Source organism: Gobio gobio (genome assembly GCF_949357685.1).
Source record: "Gobio gobio genome assembly, chromosome: 18".
NCBI lineage: Eukaryota > Metazoa > Chordata > Actinopteri > Cypriniformes > Gobionidae > Gobio > Gobio gobio.
The window spans coordinates 1,365,236-1,386,262 of record NC_137111.1 but is presented as its reverse complement, the minus strand read 5'-3'; the positions used below and the strand labels follow the sequence as shown (position 1 = coordinate 1,386,262).

Sequence of the window (21,027 nt, the reverse complement as noted above, 5' to 3'; positions counted from 1 at the left end):
TATTTATAACTCCACTTCCTCATAATTGAAGCCATGGGGACTTCCAAACAATGTAGAAAAAATGCTGTTCTTTCAACTTTCACATAAAAACAAAAAAACTTCTGATACCTTTAGGTTCCATTACAGAGTTCAACGGAACCTGTGACCATATTTGGCCAATGATGCTTTTGGAAAACCCACCCCAGCATGATTTACTAGATTTAATGGATAGAAGCCTATGCACATCATATAAAGTTCTCACTTCAGTTTGAAGTGACTGTCTGTTTAGGCTCACCATTTGTGCTTAGAAATAACAACAGATAAGTAGTTTGATTAATTACAGCTTTTTCAGAACCACAAAGAAAGAAAATAAGGGACAAAGGTAAGCATTTTTATAAGTATATAGCACTACATATAACCTTTATTTTTTTTTTTTAAATAAACAAATGTATCAAATTTGCATCTTCACTTAACATTTCAAATGAAGTTCAGTCATTTTACTTTATAGATTGCTTATGCACCTAGATTTGCTGCAAAATAAGATTTTAGTTCAAATCTAGTTTTATTTCTGTTCTGTTCTGACTCGGATCTCCTTCAGCAAAGGCTAAGAAATTTGTCAATGCATGCTTTCACAACATAACTATACAGTATAAAAAGGTAAAAAGAGCATATGTTAAATATTACTCCTTAATATTAGATATTATGTGGATGAGTGTTGAATGTTTTATTGCACTAAAATTAAGTTCATAAAAGTTTTTCCTTAAATTTACAGGCTACTGACATAAGTAAATAAATAAACTTTTGAATATAAATAAATATCATGGTGTAACAAGTGACTACAGAACAAATTTATTATCAAAAGGATGGCAATCAAATCCACCGATTTCATTTCAGTCAGGTCCATTTAAGTCAAAAACACCATAGACAACCTTTTAGTCAACTTTTTTATTGGCATATTTTGCAAAACTTTACATTTGGCGATATGGCTCTGTTCTAAATTCCAAATCCTTTCATGAGCTCCATGAAAAGCCAAGATAGGGAACAGCAGCAGCTTCTGGGGACAACCTCCCATTTTAAAACTGGGAGAACAGTGAAATCCCCCATTTAGAACAGAGCATGCATGAATGACAACAGAATGACATTGATTAAGTTAACCACAGTTTAAGGAGGATCTAGGGTGGAGGTCGGTTTCAAAGCAGCGTGCAGTGGAAGGCAAGGCAAGTTTATTTGTATAGCACATTTTATACACAGTGGCAATTCAAAGTGCTTTACACAGAAATTAAGTTAAAATATTCGTAAGTGAATAAAATAAAAATATATATAGTATAACAGTTATAATAAGAATTAAAATAAAAAATAAAGATGAAATCCCCTATCTGGGCTGGAAGAAAATGGAGAGTCAGGTTTACTTTCAAAATATTTGTCAGGTAACTGTGCGTTTAGACAGTACCCTTGCAGACAAATCTTCTTGGCCTAACTTGAGGGCGTTCTCTAGATGTTTTACCCGTCAGAGCAGATCTAAACGGGTCTTCCTCGCACCGAAGCGAGTACTCAAAAAAATATTTCTCAGGTAACTGTGCATTTAAACATTACCCTTACAGACTGTAATGAAGACTCAGATGGAATGGGATCCATTCACAGTTTATTAACCCTTAATCGTCCCTTGGGCCCCAGCTGACCCCACTGGACTTTTCCTCCATTTTTAAAAAGTGTTCCCTTCATCTCAGGGCCATGAGACTCTGTGACTTTTCCTAAATAATCTATCTAAACATGCACAAAAAAATCTGGGCTTGATTTGGTTGTTCTAAAGGTGTGTAAAAAAAAAAATTACCGTTTAAGTCCCTCGGGGTCAGATTGACCCCACATTGAAAATGAATGGGAAAGTGTAAAAAAAAAAACATTCACTCTTTTTGTCAAAAAAAAATTAACTAAATCCAGTATAAATCTGAAAATTTCTACATTTATATCAAGGTCTGGTCCTAGAGCATAAACACAAAGTAGAACGAACTTTCTATCTCATACACACGCACACACACACACACACACACACACACACACACACACACACACACACACACACACACACACACACACACGTGTGTGACTGCAACAGAGAGTATTTTTATTGAAATTGGCAAATAAAAATCAACAAAACTGGCATAAATCTGAAAGATTTTCATACATAAATGAAGTACTAATACTAGAGCACAAATGCAATATGGAACAAGCATGTTCACTCACACACAAACACACACACACACACACACACACACACACACACACACACACACACACAGGTGTCTGGAGCATTTTTTTGATTTTGGCAGTGAATGGGAAAATGTAAAAAATGCTTTTTTTTCACTTTGTAAAAAAAAAAAAAATCAACTAAATCCAGTATAAATCTGAAAATGTCTACATTTATATCAAGATCTGGTCCTAGAGCATAAACACAAAGTGGAACGAACTTTCTGTCTCATACACACACACGTGACTGCAACAGAGAGCATTTTTATAGAAACTGGCAAATAAAATCAACAAAACTGGCATAAATCTGAAGAAAAAAAAAATCCATACATAAATGAAGGACAAATACTGGAGCACAAATGCAACATGGAACAATCATGAGAAAGAGAGGGAAAAGGGCAAATAAAAGAAAGATGAAAGGTAGCTTAACTTCTGCATAACTTCCCTCTGGACCTCTAGTGGATAATGTGGTCATTGCACTCTCTTTCTCTTTAACTATAATTCCTAAAGTTTTTCCACAAACCTACAGATGGCGGTATTCTATCCCTAACACATAGAGCAATGTCCAAAAACTATTTATATTTATTTAAGATCATCATTCAAGTGATTTTTTCAAAAACAAATTATTTTTAATGAGCCAATTTATGACATAGTTAAGTATTTGTGCAGTAAATAGGTAAAAAAAAAACGTCTCGGTTACGTATGTAACCCTCGTTCCCTGAAGGAGGGAACGGAGACGTACGTCAGAACTGACAGACGAATTGGGATCTGTTTCAGAGACCAATCTACTTCGAGTGTATTAAAAACGAGCCAATGGACATTGGCATGCGGTGCACGCATTCCACGCACCGCCTCGCATTGCGGGTATAAATACGGAAGTGGAAGTACCGCATATTGTTTTCAACTGAGGAGCCGAGAAGAGTGGCTCGGGCCTTCAGCTGAAGCACAGCACCTGGCGACGGGACGTACGTCTCCGTTCCCTCCTTCAGGGAACGAGGGTTACATACGTAACCGAGACGTTCCCTTTCAGTCGGTCACGTTCGACGTACGTCGGAACTGACCGACGAATTGGGATCCCTACCAAAACGCCAGGGATGCTGGCCCTTCCAGCGCCCTGCCTGAGCTCGCTGGACCACTCCTAAGTTGGAGTGGGAGTCAGGGCTCCCGGCAGGGAAGGACAGTCACTGCTGTTCCTGCAAGACCCACTCAGCGTGACTATTGGATAACGCTGGGAAAGCGTGCCCGTCTCGGGAGATGGTACGCTGCGGAGCCACATCCTTCAATGGAAGGAGAGGTGGAAATACGCATCAGGACTAACCTAACCTAGGGTAGTGCAACTATGGAAAATCTCTGGGGTGGACCCAACCTGATCCCAGGGGGGGAAGAACACATCCCAGAGATGACAGAGCGGGCTCTGTCGAGGGAAAGACACGGGGCTAACCGAGCAGGGTAGCAGATACCGTGGAGAATACACATATGGGGTAGCCGTGAGGGGACCGCAACATATGGAACCCAGCCTACACACACGTTCCACAAGCATACGGGTGCAGGCCTGGCGCCAGACGGCCGCAACGTCTGGCACCGCAGGGGTGACGGAGGAACTCACAGGGTTAGCCGTTTCCGGGGAACACAACTGGAGCAAGAATAGACGCACGTATCCGGCCCGGAGGCGGGAGTGGCGTTGCAAGCCGACACTAGAACGGGTACTTAGCGCTACTGGCCCTGGGGGCCGAGGATGCGGGAAGATACCGGCTCTACACGGAGGCTATAAAATCTAGCGAACGTGTTAGGTGTCGCCCAGCCCGCAGCTCTACAAATGTCTGTCAGCGAGGCACCTTGAGCCAGCGCCCAGGATGAAGCAACACTCCTTGTTGAGTGGACAACCGTAACAGACGAAGAGCTGCTGTGAGGATCTGAAGCTTTGAGTCCGGTCAACGTAAGCGCGAAGAGCGCGGACAGGACACAACAAAGCCTGGGCTGGGTCTGCCTCCTCCGAAGGCAGCGCTTGCAGGTTCACTACCTGGTCCCGGAAGGGAGTGGTAGGAACCTTGGGCACATATCCAGGCCGGGGTCTCAGGACAACGTGAGAGTTGGCCGGCCCGAATTCTAGGCACGATTCGTCGACCGAAAGCGCATGCAGGTCCCCCACCCTCTTGATTGAGGCCAATGCGGTCAGGAGGACTGTCTTCATGGACAGGATTTTTAGCTCGACTGACTGCAAAGGCTCAAATGGAGGACCCTGGAGTGCTCTAAGCACCAGGGCTAAGTCCCAAGAGGGTAACGAGGTAGAACGAGGAGGATTTAGTCTCCTCGCACCTCTGAGGAACCTGACGATTAAGTCGTGCTTACCAACGGATTTACCGCCTACTGCATCGTGATACGCCGCTATTGCAGCGACGTACACTTTGAGGGTGGAGAGTGACAGCCGCCGCTCCAACCCATCCTGCAGGAAGGAAAGCACAACATTAATCGAACACTTCCGGGGGTCTTCCTGGCGGGAAGAGCACCAAACGACGAACAGATTCCACTTCAGAGCATAGAGGCGCCTCGTAGAGGGGGCTCTAGCTGAAGCGATGGTATCTACCACAGCTTGTGGTAGGCCATCTAGAACCTCTGCGTCCCATCCAGGGACCAGACGTCTGGACGCGGGTGCCATAGAGTGCCCCGTCCCTGAAAAAGAAGGTCCTTCCTCAGGGGAATCGGCCAGGGAGGGGCTGTCGCGAGGAGTGTAAGTTCGGGGAACCAGGTCCGGTTGGGCCAATAGGGCGCAACTAACAAGACCTGCTCCTCGTCCTCCCTGACCTTGCACAGTCTGTGCAAGAAGGCTCACTGGGGGAAACGCATATTTGCGTAGGTCCCGGGGCCAGCTGTGCGCCAGTGCATCTATGCCTAAGGTACCTCCGGTCAGGGAGTAGTACCCCTGGCAATGGGTTGACTCCGGGGAAGCGAACAGGTCTACCTGTGCAACCCCGAAGTGGTCCCATATCAGCTGGACGCTCCGGGGGTGGAGTCGCCATTCGCCCGGAGGTGTCGACTGACGAGAGAGCTCGTCGGCTGTCTGGTTCAGCGCACCTGGGATGTGAATAGCACGAAGTAACCTCACAAACTTCTGACTCCACAGGAGGAGATGGCGGGCGAGCCGGAGCATGCAACGGGAGCGTAGACCACCCTGTCGGTTGATGTACGCAACGGCCGCAGTGCTGTCCGAACGGACCAGTACGTGCTTGCCCCGAAGCGGTTTCTTGAACCGGGCCAGGGCAAGACGTACCGCCAGTAACTCTAGGCAATTGATATGCCAACGCAGTTGGGGCCCCGTCCACAGACCCGAAACTGCGTGCCCGTTGTACGTGGCCCCCCAGCCCGTGGATGAGGCATCCGTGAAGACCACAGCATGCCTCGACACCTGTTCTAGGGACACTCCGGCCCGGAGAAACCAGGGGTCTGACCACGGACTGAAGGTTTGGCGACAGTAAGGAGTAACTAGGACCCGGTACTGACCGCTCTGCCACGCCCATCACGGGACTCGGTCGTGTAACCAGCGTTGAAGCGGCCTCATATGAAGCAATCCGAGCTGCGTTACCGCGGCTGCGGATGCCATATGCCCCAGGAGCCTCTGAAAAAGTTTCAGTGGGGCCGCTGTCCTGCCATTGAACGTATTCAAGCAGTTCAACACGGACCGGACGCGCTCTGGAGTGAGGCGCGCTGTCCGGCTGACCGAATCCAGCTCCATACCGAGATAAGAGATCCTCTGCGCGGGGCAGAGTTTGCTCTTCTCTCGGTTGACCCGAAGGCCCAACAGGCTGAGGTGACTGAGCACCATGTCCCTGTGTTCGCACAACTGCTCTCGAGACTGGGCGAGTATGAGCCAGTCGTTGAGATAGTTGAGTAAGCGAACGCCGCGTTTTCTGAGCGGAACAATGGCTGCCTCGACGACCTTCGTGAAGACGCGAGGCGACAGGGACAGCCCGAAGGGCAAGACTTTGTACTGATATGCCCTCCCCTCGAACGCAAAGCGCAGGAACGGTCTGTGTCGAGGAAGAATAGAGACATGAAAGTACGCGTCCTTCAGGTCGATCGCTGCGAACCAATCTCGGGGACGGATGCATTGGAAAATGCGTTTCTGCGTTAACATTTTGAACGGAAGCTTGTGCAGGGCCCGATTCAGAATGCGCAGGTCCAAGATTGGTCTTAACCCACCCCCTTTCTTGGGTACAATGAAGTAGGGGCTGTAGAACCCCGACCTCATTTCGGCAGGAGGAACCGGCTCCACCGCGCCCTTCGCCAGCAGGACATCGATCTCGGACCGCAAGACATGGGCATCGCTGCTCCGCACGGAGGTGAAGAGGATGCCCCTGTACTTGGGAGGCCGGCGTGCGAATGAATCGCATAGCCGAGTCTGATGGTACGGATGAGCCAGCGAGACGGCCTGGGGAGACCTAGCCAGGCCCCCAGAGACCGAACTAGCGGGATCAACGGCACCACAGACGTACCCGGGGTGAGGCAGCGAGGTGGAGTATTCAGACCCGACTCGGGAGGCCCGGAGGCGGCCCGGAGTGTTGCCTGAATACTCCAGGTGGGGCAGAGAGTGGGTGAGAAGGCCCGGGGGCGTCCTCGGTGCCCAATCTGCTGCCGCCTGGCGAGGGGTGAGAGGGGAGGAAAGGAGTGGCAAGGCCCGGGGGCGTCGCACACTGCCAACCTGTCCCTCTCTGGGCTCAGGGAGGGAAGAACTGCTCTGAGAATGTGGGTACCGCTGGACTCCGGGGAGCCAGCGGCAGGACCGAAACCAAAAAATATTCTCCCCCCGGTCCTCCTCCGGGGGAGGGAGGGGTGCGGACACCGTCTCCCCGAGCAATTCCTCTCTCGCTGGGCTGCCCGTTTCAGGGTTGCTTGCCCTTGTGCTTGCTAGCAGGCTCGCGGGACCCTGGACGGGTTGGGCACCTCCCTTGCGCCCGGCCACCTGCTGCCTGGGTGGAGGCGGACGCAGGGTGGCGCCCTCGGCGACAAGCAGATGGAGGTGCTGCGGCCGACGACTGGGTGTAGGCAGCAGCTGGTCGTCGGGGCAGGTTTTTTTTAATTTATTATTATTATTATTATTTTTCATATTTTTTTGCCACCTCCGTCTGCTTCTGGGCCACCAAGAACTGCTGGGCGAAGTTCTCGTTGGCGTCGCCGAAGAGGCCAGCCTGACAGACAGTGGCGATGAGGAACCGAACTTCGTCGGGCTCACGCATATCTGCCAGGTTTAGCCCCAGCTTCCTGGACCACTGGTGTGGACATCGCCTGACCCAGGGAGCGTGCAGTGACTTTCGTCACTCCGGAGAGCGAGGTCCATCACCGCACGCAGTTCCTGCATAACCCCTGGGTCGGGACTACCCTCATGCATGCAGGACAGAGGGCAGTGAGAGAGGGAAAAACTTATACAGGTTATGGCCCTTTTGGTGTTCCTTATTTTGACACCAAATAGTTCCATGCTGTTAAATTTTTCAAATGCACATCCGGGCAGCCACCCAGGAGGGCATTGCTGTCAAACTCTGAATCTGATTCAGCATGAGCACACACCATTATAGTGGGAAACTCAGCATTATCATTTCCAGCGCATAACAGCCCTCTCTCCGATGCAGCAATTGACATCTGTCCTCCGCCAGAGCGCCAAATGAAACGCTAGATCCCCTTTTTTTTTTTTTTTTTTTTAAAGGACCAGCAATCCCATCTGTAAGCTACCAGCAGGCATGTGAGACAATGAGCGTGGCCGTCAGACTTGACGGCACACGGCGCGCTGAACAATCCAGCCCCTATGAAAGAGCAAGGTGAACAACGCGCCGACGTGGTCATGTTCTCGTGAGAGAACATGAACCACCCACAAACAAAGTCTCAGCACGCTCGTGATGCGATAGAGGAGTGGGGGCCCGAAGAGATGTACTCGGCGGGGAAGCCCCACTGTAATCCTCAGGTCACCAGCGCTTATTAGCCAAAGTAATCCTTTTCTGGAGCCCCAGAAAAGAAACTAGATCGGGGAATAAGTGAAGGGACTCAACCCCGTTTGAGGTTTCATAGTCTCGACCGCGCATCAGAGCGCCGAGTGACGCGCTGGGTTGCCGTGACAACCCCCGCTTTCAGCCGGCGCGAGACGGCACACGGCGCGCTGAACGCTCAGCCTTTACGAGAAAGGTGAGACGAACAACGCGCCGACGTGACCATGCTCTCCTGAGAGAGCATGGATCACCCACGAAAGCAATCTCACATGTTTATATGCGAGAGAGATCGTGGCCGTCAAATGAGGACAGGAAACAACCGCATCCAGAAACACACGGTTTGAATGACATCTTGAAAAAGACGCAGGGTCAAACCGTGTTGCTCTTTTAGTGACAGAGAGAAGAGAAAACCGCTCCGAACGTGCCGAGGCACACAGGGGAATAGCCGCGGCTTACAGCGGTTTAAAGGTGCAAGCCCGCTGTAAGCACTCAGAGGGAAACGCCCAGCGAACCAACAGTTTCACTTCTGGTCGCGACCACCGCTGTATAGCACCGTCACACCGACACAGGAACAGGTAAGCTGATCTTCTCTCGTAATGTCTTGAAACTCGTTCGTAGAACACACTCTTCGCAGGAAGCATGAAAGCTCGGCTCCGAAGTTGAAAGCAATATGCGGTACTTCCACTTCCGTATTTATACCCGCAATGCGGGGCGGTGCGTGGAATGCGTGCACCGCATGCCAATGTCCATTGGCTCGTTTTTAATACACTCGAAGTTGGGGTCTATCTGAGCCCAAGGGACTCAAACGTAAACCCTACTTGAGGGACGATTAAGGGTTAAAGTCAAACAAACTCACAGTGTAAACAGGCAGGGGGTCGATTATCCAGGAATAACAGCAGTATCAGAGGCAAGACATGAAACGTGGTCAAATAACAGGCAAGGGTCAGGGTAGGCAGCAAGCAGTCGAAATAGAGTCGAGGCAAACACAGATCAAAGGACAGGCAGTGAAGGATCAGAGTCGATAAACAGGCAGGGTTGTAAACAAAGGCAGATCAGGATATTAGTAACAAACGCTCAGAAATTTCGCCGGGGCAGAACAAGACTTTGCGGTGTGTGTCTTCTTCTTCTTCTTCTTTTAGTTTCTTGGCAGATTGCATCGTTTATTTGTTGCATACCGCCACCTACTGTACAGGAGTGTGTAGAGTGTTGCAGTAAATCTTTGACTATTCAATAAAAAAAATTAAAAAAAATACAATAAAAAAAAATTATATTCTTCTTATTAAATCACTGTCTTTAAGGAAAATAAATAAATGTCTAATTATTTCGCTTTGCATTCCTTGTTCCCAAAGAAAATCCTCAATGTTGTCATCCATTTCTTGCCATCTTTGTCTCTGTTCACTGTATCTCCTACATCTAAATAAAACATGTTTCACATCTTCCTGTGTTTGACATTCTGTGCATAAACCATTTCCTTTCCCTACCAATTTCAGTGTTGCATTCAATCCTGTATGTCCCATTCTTAATCTTGAGTATAATATTTCTTCCTTCCTATTTTTCATATTAATTCTTTTTCCTCCAACCTGTTTCTGAATATTGTAATATTGCCTAGCCTTAGGTTATGCTTCCCATTCCTGTTGCCACTTCTTTGTAATTTCACATTTTATTTTAGCTTTCGCTTCTCCTTTCCCTATTGGAACATTAATTTCTATTTCTTTATTTTTTAGTGCCTTTTTTGCTAAATCGTCAGCCTTTTCATTGCCTCTTATTCCAATATGTGCTGGAACCCAACAGAACTGAACTGTTATTCCTAATCTTTGAATATTTAACAATAGATTTCTAACCTCTACTATTAAATCATCTCTGACTGAAACTCCACTTTCTAAGCTCTGTAATACAGCCATTGAATCTGAGCATATTATTGATTTTAATGGTTTTATCTCCTCTATCCACCTTAATGCAGTTATTATACCAGTCATTTCAATAGAATATACTGAAAGGTAATTATTTAATCTATATTTCAGGCCTTTCTTAAATTCAGGAATGTAAATTCCTATACCACAATGACCATTTTGGTCTTTTGATCCATCTGTATAAATGTTAATAAAACCATAAAATGAAGTAGACAAATATCTTTCACTATACCATGCAAAACTCTGTTCATCTAAGTGTTCTCTCTTTTCCTTCAACAATTCTATGTTTACTTCTGGCATTGGAAGCATCCAGGGAGGAACTTCACTCAGAACTATTGCAGGACTAAACTCTAACTCTTTAATGCCGTACTGTTAACTGCTAAATGGTGTATGTCCCATCCAAGCCCTTTAGCCTTTGTTTGATATTCCCAACAATCATTTAATACTGACATTTCGGTGTGTGTCTGTGTAAGTTCAGGGTATAAATAGCCAGGGTGACAAGGATCAGGTGTGCAGTAATCAGGCCAGGCATGTGGGATGATGGGAAATGAATTCCAGGAGAGAGAGTTAGTACTCTGGTGAGAGCGACCTCTGATGGCCGATGGTGGACTCTTCACCAGCGGTCGTGACACAGACAAATCTTCCTGGACAGGAACACCAGGGCTATCTCTACTTTGTTCGACCATCAGAGCGGATCTACACGGTCCTTCCTCTTACCACCAAGGCTATACAGATCTATCCGTCAGAGCAGATCTAAACGGATCGTCCTCGCACTGGAGGGATTTCAATTAATCGCTCCCCCGTCTCTCAACCTCTTCCACCCAGACAGCCTTAACAAAATTAAAAATAATTAAAAATAAAAAGTATAATTAAAACTAAAAATAAAAACAGCACCCGAGAGGGATTTTCTTAATGGAAACCAGGAATAAAGGGCACCAAAAAAAAAAAACAGTCTTCCATAACGAGATAACTCTTGCGCCAGTACTTCATCTTTAATAAACGGAGGTACGTTGGACAGTACAACCTTTTTAGACGGGGTACTCAAAGGTAGAACAGGTATGAGAGAACCGTTCAACACTACGCCACTTTGGACAGCATCGTTTGCCTTTTCAACTGTATTAAAAAATAGAACGATTGCACTGTTCCTCCGCGATGCTGAGACAATGTTATCATGTCCAACAATCTCTCCCACCGCTAAACAACACTGTTCCACATTGATTCTAGACTCCACCTTCACTCCATGTCGGCGGGTTAGATTATTTAGATACATTACTGCAATCAAGGGGAGTGTAAGGGCGGGGTCTGGGCGGGTTTACGCACAGCTCACCAGAGCCCATTCATGTTTTGTCGTCAGAGAGAAAGGACGCGTTTGCTTCTTAGTGTGTAAGAGAGACATGTTTTTGCCTAAACTAAATAAAAAATTAACAGTAATTGTAATATGAAAAACTTATTCGTTTTGCTTTTATTTATTTTTAACATCTGTTCCACACCGAGGGGGGGGTGTTAGGAGCGGAGCTGAGGGAGGCGTCTTCGCGCGAGCCTTCGCGTACAGTCTTGTTTCCGTCGTCAGCCTGGAAGGACGTGTTCGCCAGAGTTCCGTAAGAGGGAATTATTTTAACTAAAACTAGAGAAAAACTTGAACAGTAAGATGTAATGTGAAACAACGTAACATTATTCGTTTCATGTGATTTTAACCACATTTCTTTATATTTATGGAAAACATTTTAACGGCTCAAAGTTCAAATGTATGTGAAATACTATCTTTGTTTAATAAAAACTATTCCCTGATCTTGATTCCCAAACACAATGTCTGACATTTTAAAACGTTTCAAGCATCCGTTTTTAAACATTCTTTGATCGTTTTCGAACTTTTTAGAAAAACACACAAAGTTACAAACAGTCGTAAATTCCTTTGAATGGGGGGGAATAGCAGGGGGGAGGATAATAAAACAGGTGGCCAAAACAGGTGTCCAGAACAGGTGTCCAGAACAGGTGTCCAGAACAGGTGTCCAGTCCGGTGGGAGGGAAGGGGAGGAGGGAGGGCGGTGGAATGTTGATTAGGGTCATAAATCATTGAAATCTGGCATTTGGTGCCCTTTATTCAGAGGTGGACAAAGTACACAACTCCATTACTCGAGTAAAAGTAAAAGTACTACTGGTCAAATATTACTCTGTTACAAGTGAAAGTTGTTAAAAACTATTTTTACTTAAGTAAAAGCACAGAAGTACTTGCTTTTAAAAGTACTTAAGTATCAAATGTAAATTTCCTTTTTTATGTCAATACATTATTTTATTATTGTTGCATTGTTGTATAAATGCACGCTATGCCATGGTGGGTTAACCCAGTCAGTGATGCTCCATACGATCACCTTTAACTAATTTAAATACTTAAAAGTTACAAAGCTTTTTACAAAGCTGCTGTCACTTTAAGGCAGAATGCACAAATCCTACACACTGACACACATCCGATATTCCCCCGACTGTTTACGTTCACTTAAGACATAATCAACTTTGTTTACGTGAATACTTTCCAAAATGAAAATTGACATTTTGTGTGTATTGGTCTGTTTAAGTGCGAAAAAACACACAAAAGAAAGCTCTATTCAGTACTAGTGCTCTGGCATCTCAGAGGCACAAAAAAACAGACTGAACTGAGCTCTTTCATCAGGCTTTTTCAGATTCATCCATATGTCTATGCTTCTCTTTCTCCCAGAGAACATTTTGCACATTGCAAAAAAAAAAAAAAAAAAAAAAAAAAACCTTTTAAAGAAGAAAAAATTGTATCCACTGACTTGCAAAGCTGCTACAGAAACGACTTTTGACTTCGAGGACCTTGATAGAAATGTAGTGGAGTAAAAAGTACGATATTTGGCTTTCAAATGTAGTGAAGTTAAAGTAAAAGTTTCCCTAAAAAAATAATACTTCAGTAAAGTACAGATACTCAAAAAGTGTACTTAAGTACAGGACTCAAGTAAATGTACTTCATTACTGTCCACCTCTGCCTTTATTACTCTCTGTCTTGTGAGCTATGTGTCTCATCACACCCCTAGTTATCATGTTTTTTAACAGCTTTAATGTGCTTAAAAACAATAATGACACATATGTGATTGAATGATTTATAGCTTTCTGAGAAGCTGAAATCAAACTGCAAGATCATGAGTGAAACAGGTAAGAAACCCTTTATAGTGCAAGTCTACAGCATATAACCTGAATAAATTCAGTGAATACATTTATTTTAAAATATGAACACTTAATGGTTGCACTAATGCACAGATAATCATGAGTTAATGTATGAATCATGGAGAACTAATGAATTGATGATAACTGCATCAGCAACTAATAGAGTCTATCTGATTAATAGATTCAGAAATATATGAATTGTTATTAACTAAATGCGTTATATAAATGTATGAATTCCTTAACAACATATAGTATTAACCAATAGTGCAAATGAATGTGTTAATTACCACAGTGTGTAAAATCCATGTATTTCAGTCCTTTAATTAATCATTAGCTAATGATTTGCAAAAATATCATTATATTATGACTTTACTTGTTGAGGCACATGACTATTGACGCATTATTGGGTAATATGTCATAATGGTTATGGGTTTTGACAGTTGCATAGTGAATGTAATATCAGAGAATGGATTTAAAGGATGGGTAAGATTGGCTGCTCGCAAATATTAAAACATCAGAATCTGAATTACTGATCGCATCTAAACCGAACGCAACCGTTATTGCATCGCTCCGCAACAGCTGTCTACACTGGACATGACAGACCACTACAAATCTTTTTGTCCTTTAGATTAGAAGCAGCACAAACGCTTGGAGTATGCCATGAATAGAATGGGGTATATGTTTATCGTTGGGTTTAATAGCAGTGTCTGGCTGCATGTCATCAGTGATTCCTAGACCTCAAGCTTTATTGCCATGAACAAGAAGAGTGGAATAGAGTGGAATCCCGGTTGTAGACGATTGAAATCCATGGCTTAGTGTTAATGTCAAAACCAAGATGAAATATTACATAATAATGAGTTAATAGTCATGTGCCGAGTCATAACATAATGATATCTTTGCAAATCATTCGTTTAAATCAAGCAGAAACCTGGAAGTTAAATGGATGCCTTTGACCCATTGTGGTCATACATTACCTCATGATTGTCTGTGCATTAGTTAAGCATGAATTAATGCTTAATAGTGCACCCATATTTTAAAATGTTACCAAAAATATCAATAAACATATCACATTTGTATCATAATAGAACCTCTCATTTCAAGCGAAGATGACGACGATTCCGTTGGTAAGATCTATCATTTCACCTCTGTGTCATTAGTCCTTTTTCTTGTCCAGCAACGTTCTTAGATTGACCAAATAACACTGTCACAAGATAAGTACAAAAGTATCAAATGTTGTTAAATATCATTGTTATTAAAATTCTTCTTCTATCAGTGGCTTTATTTTTTAGAATGAAAGTAATCATTTAAGATTAATGCTGTCACTCCAGCTAAGACCATATACGGTTTTGTATCAGATGATTCACATCTTAAAAAATATGTCCTGCCCTGAGTTGCTTTAATGTACTTTGGTAAAATTGATTAGTTTGTTGTGTAGTTTAATCATGAGTTTGTAATGCTGAATTCAACGTAGTGAGCAATATTATACATTATTTCTGAAAACCGTAGGCATTTGAGATTTTTGAGGCTATATAATCAAATTTCCATGTAAGATCAATCTGTCACAACTGCAATGTAATTTTAGTAAGCCATCCATCTGCTTTAATGCCATTGAATCTGCCACAACAACATCACAACTCAGAGGCTCATGGGAGAACACAGCAATTGACAGAAGGAAACACTATAATTATATACTTTAATAACATTTTGTTAAGACCAATGTTGGCTTTATTTAAAAACATCATGTCATATCAATATTAATAAATGTTGTAAAATGCTCTGTTTAATCCCAGACATTATAATTTGATTCACAGCATCAGCCTCATCTGAAATCAGGATTGTTCTGGTTGGTAAAACTGGATCAGGAAAGAGTTCAACAGGAAACACCATCATGGGTCAGGAGAAGTTTAAGAATTGTTTTTCCCTAGAGTCAGTTACTAAAACCTGTGAGATTGAAGAAGTGACCATAGATGAAAAAAGTGTCTCAGTCATCGACACTCCAGGCCTGTTTGATACAACAATGACAGAACAAGAATTAAACAATGAAATAGCGCAGTGTGTCTACAAGTCTGCTCCTGGTCCTCATGTGTTTCTGCTGGTCATCAGACTGGACGTGAAGTACACAGACGAGGAGAAAAACACAGTGAAATTGATCCAGAACAACTTTGGAGGAGATGCAAATCATTACACCATCATTCTGTTCACTCATGATGATACGCTAGAGAATCAATCATTAGATCAGTATATCAGAGAGAGTAATGATCTCCAGGCTCTTGTTCGTGACTGTGGAGGCAGATTTCACTCATTCAACAATAAGAACATGGAGAACCGCTCTCAGGTCACTGAACTGCTGAGGAAGATTGAGATGATGGTGGAGAAGAACGGAGGAAAGCACTACACTAATGAGATGTTCCAGGACGCTCAGAGAAAGAAACAGTTCTGTAAGTGTGTGTGGGTCAAAGACAAGACATCACAATTTTGGCGTCCGCATCAAATTATGTTTACAAAAGTATTTTTTTATACATAAAAAACATGTTAAAGGCAAGTAAACTGTCTACTTTACTATTTCAAATAACTTTTGTCAAAATAAAATGTCAACATTTAGGGGAAATAATGTTCCAAAGTGTAAAATTGTCATTCAGCGTAATGGTCCGGACTTTGATTTTGCCATTACATCTTTAAATAAATGTATAAAATAACAAGTAAAAAAATATATTTGTTTTCTTGGCATTTTCAAATATGTGTTGGCTGTGTTATATTAAAAGGACTATGTCTTACTTATTTTTTTAAGTATTTAAATAACCAGGGGACTTTTGTCCCGAAAATCCAGTTTGTAAGAGATCATTCAGTGTAACAGGATCAAGAAACCATTCTGAAATCATATAAAAAACAGATAGTCATTCGACAGTCTGTGACATCATCAAAAGGCCCCCTGAAGACCATGTGGTGCAGCAGAAAAGTGAATTCATTGCTCTTAAATATTTGATAATTCCACCTTTTCATGGTGTGGTATCCTAAGTTACAAAACCGCACGTCATTCAGTGAAATGCCAAAAAAAACATTTATATTGTTAGAATTTTTGAAAAATAAGTAGATGTTGTGAATAATTGTGATTAACTGGTCAAGCTCACTTTTTGATATAGATGGCCAGCTTATGGCCTGCAATATAAGCTGAAGTAGAAGTTTCGTCATTCAGGGTAATGCTTTTTTCATTCAGTGTAACAGATATATTTATGTAAAAAATTAAACAATATACTTATTCTAACCTGTAATCATTAAAATATATAAAATAATGTGATCCTACAAAATTTTATTATATTTTAAATGATTTTCACTTCCTTACAAAAACTTCTTGCTAGCAAATGGGTAAACAAGTGGTTTGAAGGATAGTGGCAAAGTATAAAGATTTAAAAATTACAATGAATTAGTATTTGTGGGCTGGATTCCTGTTTTAAATATTCCTAATAAGATTTTCTGATACATAAATATTGTTACACTGAATGACATTTTAGTGGGTGTCTTCTGTAAATCATGGTAAAAAATGTGTGATAGTCATTATTTTTTGCTAAGAAAATATAAAATTAAACAGGACACATTCTAATGTACAGGAAAAAACTACATTTAAAGCTGTATTACACATTTATTTTTTTGATGCTTGAAAACCCGTTTCGTCTTTGACCCGTGTGTCTTTCTGTCTTTTTGAAATAGAATACCACCATGAAATAAATAGCAGAACAATGAATATTCAGGTTGTTCTCATTGTCTCTGCATCAGTCATGTTGTACCTGATATCATTAAACCCATTTAGTCTACTCATTTATTTCACAGGGTCAAAGAAACCTCGGATTGTGCTGCTGGGTAAAACTAGATCAGGAACAAGCTCTGCAGGAAACACCATCATGGGTCAAGAGAGTTTTGAGAGGAGAAATTCAGCAGATTCTGCTACTAAATCCTGTAAACTAGATAAAGCATGTGTGAGGGGGAAGAAAATGAAAATAATCGACACTCCAGGACTGATTGATGCATCAGAAGTGAAGATGAAGAAAGAAATAGAGAAGTGTGTCTTCATGTCTGCTCCTGGTCCTCATGTGTTTCTGCTGGTCATCAGACTGGATGAGATATTCACAGAAGAGGAGAAAAACACAGTGAAATGGATTCAGGAGAACTTTGGAGAAGAAGCTTTAAATCACACCATCATTCTGTTCACTCACGCTGATCATCTGAGGGGTAGATCACTAGATGTGTATATCAGAGAGAGAAAGCATCTTCAGGCTCTTGTTCGTGACTGTGGAGGCAGATTTCACTCATTCAACAATAAGAACATGGAGAACCGCTCTCAGGTCACTGAACTGCTGAGGAAGATTGAGACGATGGTGGAGAAGAATGAATGGAGTCACTACACTCAAGAGATGTTCCAGAACCATCAGAGAAAGAAACAGTTCTGTAAGTGTGTGTGTGCCTGTGTTAGTGGCTGTTTTCAAAGCCCAATATACCCATGATATACAGGTGCTGGTCATATAATTAGAATAGATTTATTTCACTAATTCCATTCAAAAAGTGAAACTTGTATATTCTATTCATTCATTACACACAGACTGATATATTTCAATTTTTTATTTCTTTTAATTTTGATGATTATAACTGACAACTAAGGAAAATCCCAAATTCAGTATCTCAGAAAATTGTAATATTACTTAAGACCAATACAAAGAAAGGATTTTTAGAAACTTGGCCAACTGAAAAGTATGAACATGAAAAGTATGAGCATGTCCAGCACTCAATACTTAGTTGGGGCTCCTTCTGCCTGAATTACTGCAGCAATGCGGTGTGGCATGAGGAGATCAGTCTGAGGCTCTGCTCAGGTGTTATGAGCCCAGGTTGCTCTGATAGTGGCCTTCAGCTCTTCTGCATATCGCATCTTCCTCTTCACAATACCCCAGAGATTTTCTATGGGGTTAAGGTCAGGCGAGTTTGCTGGCCAATTAAGAACAGGGAGACTATGATCCTTAAACCAGGCACTGGTAGCTTTAGCACTGTGTGCAGGTGCCCAGTCCTGTTGGAAAATGAAATCTGCATCTCCATAAAGTTGGTCAGCAGTAGGAAGCATGAAGTGCTCTAAAACTTCCTGGTATACGGCTGCGTTGACCTCTTACCTCAGAAAACACAGTGGACCAACACCAGCAGATGACATGGCACCCCAAACCATCACTGACTGTGGAAACTTTACACTGGACCTCAAGCAACGTGGATTGTGTGCCTCTCCTCTCTTCCTCCAGACTCTGGGACCCTGATTTCCAAAGGAAATGCTAAATTTACTTTCATCAGAGAACAAAATTTTGGCCCAGTCCAGTCCTTTTTGTCTTTAGCCCAGACGAGACGCTTCTGTTGTTCAAGAGTGCGACAGCTGAAACCCATGTCTTGCATACGTCTGTGTGTAGTGGTTCTTGAAGCACTGACTCCAGCTCTAGTCCACTCTTTGTGAATCTCCCCTACATTTTTGGGTTTTGTTTCACAATCCTCTCCAGGGTGCGGTTATCCCTATTGCTTGTACACTTTTTTCTACCACATATTTTCCTTCCCTTCGCCTCTCTATTAATGTGCTTGGACACAGAGCTCTGTGAACAGCCAGCCTCTTTTGCAATGACCTTGTGTGTCTTGCCCTCTTTGTGCAAGGTGTCAATGGTCGTCTTTTGGACAACTGTTAAGTCAGAAGTCTTCCCCATGATTGTGTCGCCTACAGAACTAGACTGAGAGACCATTTAAAGGCCTTTGCAGGTGTTTTGAGTTCATCAGCTGATTAGAGTGTGGCACCAGGGGTCTTCAATATTCAACCTTTTCACAATATTCTAATTTTCTGAGATACGGAATTTGGGATTTTCCTTAGTTGTCAGTTATAATCATCACAATTAAAAGAAATAAACATTTGAAATATATCAGTCTGTGTGTAATAAACAAATATAATATACACGTTTAACTTTTTGAATGAAATTAGTGAAATAAATCAACTTTTTGATGATATTCTAATTATATGACCAGCACCTGTAAACAGTGAAATAATAACATTTTTTTTATTGTCTCTATATCAGTGATGTATCCATCATTGTGTCATTTCCAGTTCATTTTCTAATTGATATCAGTAAATCTATTTATCTTGTTCATATTATTCTCAGGGTCAAAGAAACCTCGGATTGTGCTGCTGGGTAAAACTGGATCAGGAAAGAGCTCTGCAGGAAACACCATCATGGGTCAAGAGAGTTTTGAGAGGAGAACATCAGCAAATTCTGCTACTAAATACTGTAAACTACAAGAAGTACATGTGGGGGGGAAGAGCATGAAAATAATCGACACTCCAGGACTGATTGATGCACCAGAAAAAAAGATGAAGAAAGAAATAGAGAAGTGTGTCGCCATGTCTGCTCCTGGTCCTCATGTGTTTCTGCTGGTTATCAGACTGGATGAGATATTCACAGAAGAGGAGAAAAACACAGTGAAATGGATTCAGGAGAACTTAGGAGAAGAAGCTTTAAATCACACCATCATTCTGTTCACTCACACTGATCATCTGAGGGGTAGATCATTAGATCAGTATATCAGAGAGAGAAGGCATCTTCAGGCTCTTGTTCGTGACTGTGGAGACAGATTTCACTGCATGGAGAACCGCTCTCAGGTCCCTGAACTGCTGAAGAAGATTGAGATGATGGTGATGAAGAATGAATGGAGTCACTACACTCAAGAGATGTACCAGAATGCTCAGAGAAAGAAACAGTTCTGTAAGTGTGTGTCTCTTTCTGTGTCTTTGAAACCACCATGGTATAATAAACAGCAGAGAAATAATAAAATCTATCCAGGTTCCTCTCATTCTGAACCAGTCCTGTATCAGTCACTGTTTGTTTCACTTTATACTGTATTGATATCATTAAATCTGTTTAATTGTTTATTGAAGTTATTGATTTAGATATTTTTTTATTTCTGTATTGTAATCGCTCTGTTTTATTTGACATTCTGACTGTCAGGGTCTGGCAAACCTCGGATTGTGCTAATGGGTAGAACTAGATCAGGAAAGAGCTCTGCAGGAAACACCATCCTGGGCAAAGAAAGTTTTAAGAAGAGAAATTCAGCAGATTCTGCTACTAAATCCTGTAAACTACAAGAAGCATGTGTGGCTAGAAGAAGAATGAAAATAATCGACACTCCTGGACTGATTGATGCATCAGAAGAGAAGATGAAGGAAGAAATAGAGAAGTGTGTCTTGATGTCTGCTCCTGGTCCTCATGTGTTTCTGCTGGTCATCAGACTGGATGAGATATTCACAGAAGAGGAGAAAAACACAGTGAAATGGATTCAGGAGAACTTTGGAGAAGAAGCTTTAAATCACACCATCATTCTGTTCACTCACAATGATCATCTGATGGGTAGATCATTAGATGTGTATATCAGAGAGAGAAATTATCTCCAGGCTCTTGTTCGTGACTGTGGAGGCAGATTTCACTCATTCAACAATAAGAACATGGAGAACCGCTCTCAGGTCACTGAAATGCGGAGGAAGATTGATGTGATGGTGGGGATCAATGGAGGAGAGCACTACACTAATGAGATGTTCCAGGACGCTCAGAGAACGAATGAGTTCTGTAAGTGTGTGTTTTTTGTCTTTGAAACAAAATATAACCATGAGCTAATATTATATTACCAAAGTCAGCTTTATGCTAAATCTGGGGCAAGGTCAGAAATGTACAAAGGCCTTCATA

The 21,027-nt window shown here is 42.5% G+C and overlaps 1 protein-coding gene across 1 annotated transcript in view; it reads left to right on the top strand.

The window, feature by feature from the left end:
* Positions 1–221: 221 nt before the first annotated feature.
* LOC307142036 (uncharacterized protein) overlaps positions 222–21,027 on the top strand; it is a gene marked incomplete at its 3' end in the record, with an annotated part of 31,925 nt that continues 11,119 nt past the window's right edge. The window contains exons 1-7 of the mRNA XM_079842558.1: positions 222–361; positions 13,228–13,273; positions 14,371–14,409; positions 15,097–15,723; positions 17,111–17,725; positions 19,453–20,052; positions 20,296–20,910. Coding sequence (XP_079698684.1) covers positions 13,261–13,273; positions 14,371–14,409; positions 15,097–15,723; positions 17,111–17,725; positions 19,453–20,052; positions 20,296–20,910 — 2,509 coding nt within the window. The 5' untranslated portion in view covers positions 222–361; positions 13,228–13,260. The remainder of the gene's footprint in view (positions 362–13,227; positions 13,274–14,370; positions 14,410–15,096; positions 15,724–17,110; positions 17,726–19,452; positions 20,053–20,295; positions 20,911–21,027) is intronic.